This window comes from Propithecus coquereli, unplaced genomic scaffold (genome assembly GCF_000956105.1).
Source record: "Propithecus coquereli isolate 6110/MARCELLA unplaced genomic scaffold, Pcoq_1.0 Scaffold61, whole genome shotgun sequence".
NCBI lineage: Eukaryota > Metazoa > Chordata > Mammalia > Primates > Indriidae > Propithecus > Propithecus coquereli.
The window spans coordinates 2,200,105-2,201,973 of NW_012152063.1; the positions used below are offsets into that span (position 1 = coordinate 2,200,105).

At 37.6% G+C, this 1,869-nt stretch overlaps 1 protein-coding gene across 1 annotated transcript in view; it reads left to right on the forward strand.

The window, feature by feature from the left end:
- AHR (aryl hydrocarbon receptor) overlaps positions 1 to 1,869 on the forward strand; it is a 187,087-nt gene that overhangs the window by 35,003 nt on the left and 150,215 nt on the right. The window contains exon 6 of the mRNA XM_012659397.1: positions 10 to 140. Within this exon, the coding sequence (XP_012514851.1) occupies positions 10 to 140 (131 nt within the window). The remainder of the gene's footprint in view (positions 1 to 9; positions 141 to 1,869) is intronic.

Here is a 1,869-nt window from a genome sequence, read left to right on the forward strand (position 1 = left end):
TTTCTACAGAAGGTCATGGTCTTCCACAGCCAGGAATCTGTTACAACCCAGACTCGCTTCCTCCAGAAAACTCTTCATTAATGGAGAGGTGCTTCATATGCCGACTAAGGTGTCTGCTGGACAATTCATCTGGTTTTCTGGTAAGGTGCAGTATCTTACAATGTTGACTCTTATTTACCATTGCTAAAAGAAAAATTTAAGGTAAATTTAATTTAGCAGAATTTAATTGTACAAGGAACTATTCCCAAGTCAGGCAGCTCTCAGCACCAGAAAAGGTTCAAAGAGCTCACTTTGCATTGCAGCTGGCAAAGCCTGCATTTATGCATTCACCATTTATGGACAGAAAATAGAAGTGAGATACAGAAATACCTTGATTGATTACAGCTTGGGGTTTGCCTTATTGGAACGTGGTCTGATCAGTTAGCCACCTGTGATTAGCTGAAACTCAGCTATTTATTACAAAAATATACTTCTAAGTTAGGCTTCCAGTTAGTTTACATAGTAAGTTATGTTGCAGTTCCTTGGTAAGGATTCAAAAGTTCAGAGGCATCCTCAAGCCAAATTTGGTTTACTTTAACACTACTAAGTTGCTAAAAAAGGGGAAAAGTTAAATGAAGCAGTTTTCTTTGGTTATATTTGAATTCTGTTTTAAAAATCAACTACCAAATAATTTGGTAAAGGAAATTAACTTTATAAAATCATTATTTCAGATTTTGAATATCTTCTGTGACTCTGAAAACCCTATTCTTAGGATAATAATAATGAGTGAAATAACATGAAACCTTGTATTTTGAGTACTTTTAGGACTTTTGAGGTATAAGATAATTATCTAGCCCTTCTTTAACAGAGGGATGCTTACCATCTTGGAATTTAATGCCTGCTAGACAGGAAAGCTGTGGCCTTTTCCACATTGCTGGAATAACTGCCACATAGAAAAATGACTGTATATTCACGATTGCAGAATCATTATCTGATCTGATGTGAGACGCTGTCTCTTGTTGCATAGTCTGAACCCCTACATGAGATAAGCACAGGGAGCAACGTAGGCAGGACACTCAGAGTGGAAGTGGTCTGTTCTCTTAATTATCCTTAGACAGCTCATGCTACCACGTACAGAAGAGGAGAATACGAAGTAGGTTGCTTATTCTTTTTGTGAATTAGCAGGAATTTGAAACAGATAATCAAATCTTAAGTATTACTAAGCAATGCTTTTTGGTTGTGTTTTTATTTCTGAAGAGAATATTGTTGACCCAGGGTTAGAATTGTGCTTTGAGATAGTTTTCTTCATACTGGTGCTTAAGATCAATCAGCATGCACTGTTACGCATTGCATAGCTAAGTTTCAGTCAATGACAGACCATATAGTGACGGTGATCCCTTAACGATTGATTGTAATGGAGCTGAAGAATTTCTATCGCCCAGTGATGATGTAGCGGTCATAACATCATTGTGGAATACATTACTCACGCGTTTATGGAAATGCTGGTGTAAACAAACCTACTGCGCTCCCAGTCAGGCATGTAAAAGAGCGCATACAATTATGTACAGTACATAATACTTGATAATGGTAAGGACCATGTTACCGACTTACGTGCTTGCTGTACTATCTATCATTGGTTTAGAATGTACTCCTTCTACTCATTAAACAAAAAGGTTCACTGTCAAACCTCCTCAGACAGTTCTTTCAGGAGGCATCATTAGTCATAGAGCACAGCTCCATGCATGTTATTGCCCCTGAAGACTTTCCAGCGAGACAAGATAGGGAGATAGAAGACAGTGTCATTGACGATCCTGACCCTGTGAAGGCCTAGGCTAATGTGTGTGTTTGTGTCTTACTTTTTAACAAAAAAGTTTAAAAAGTAAAAAAAAA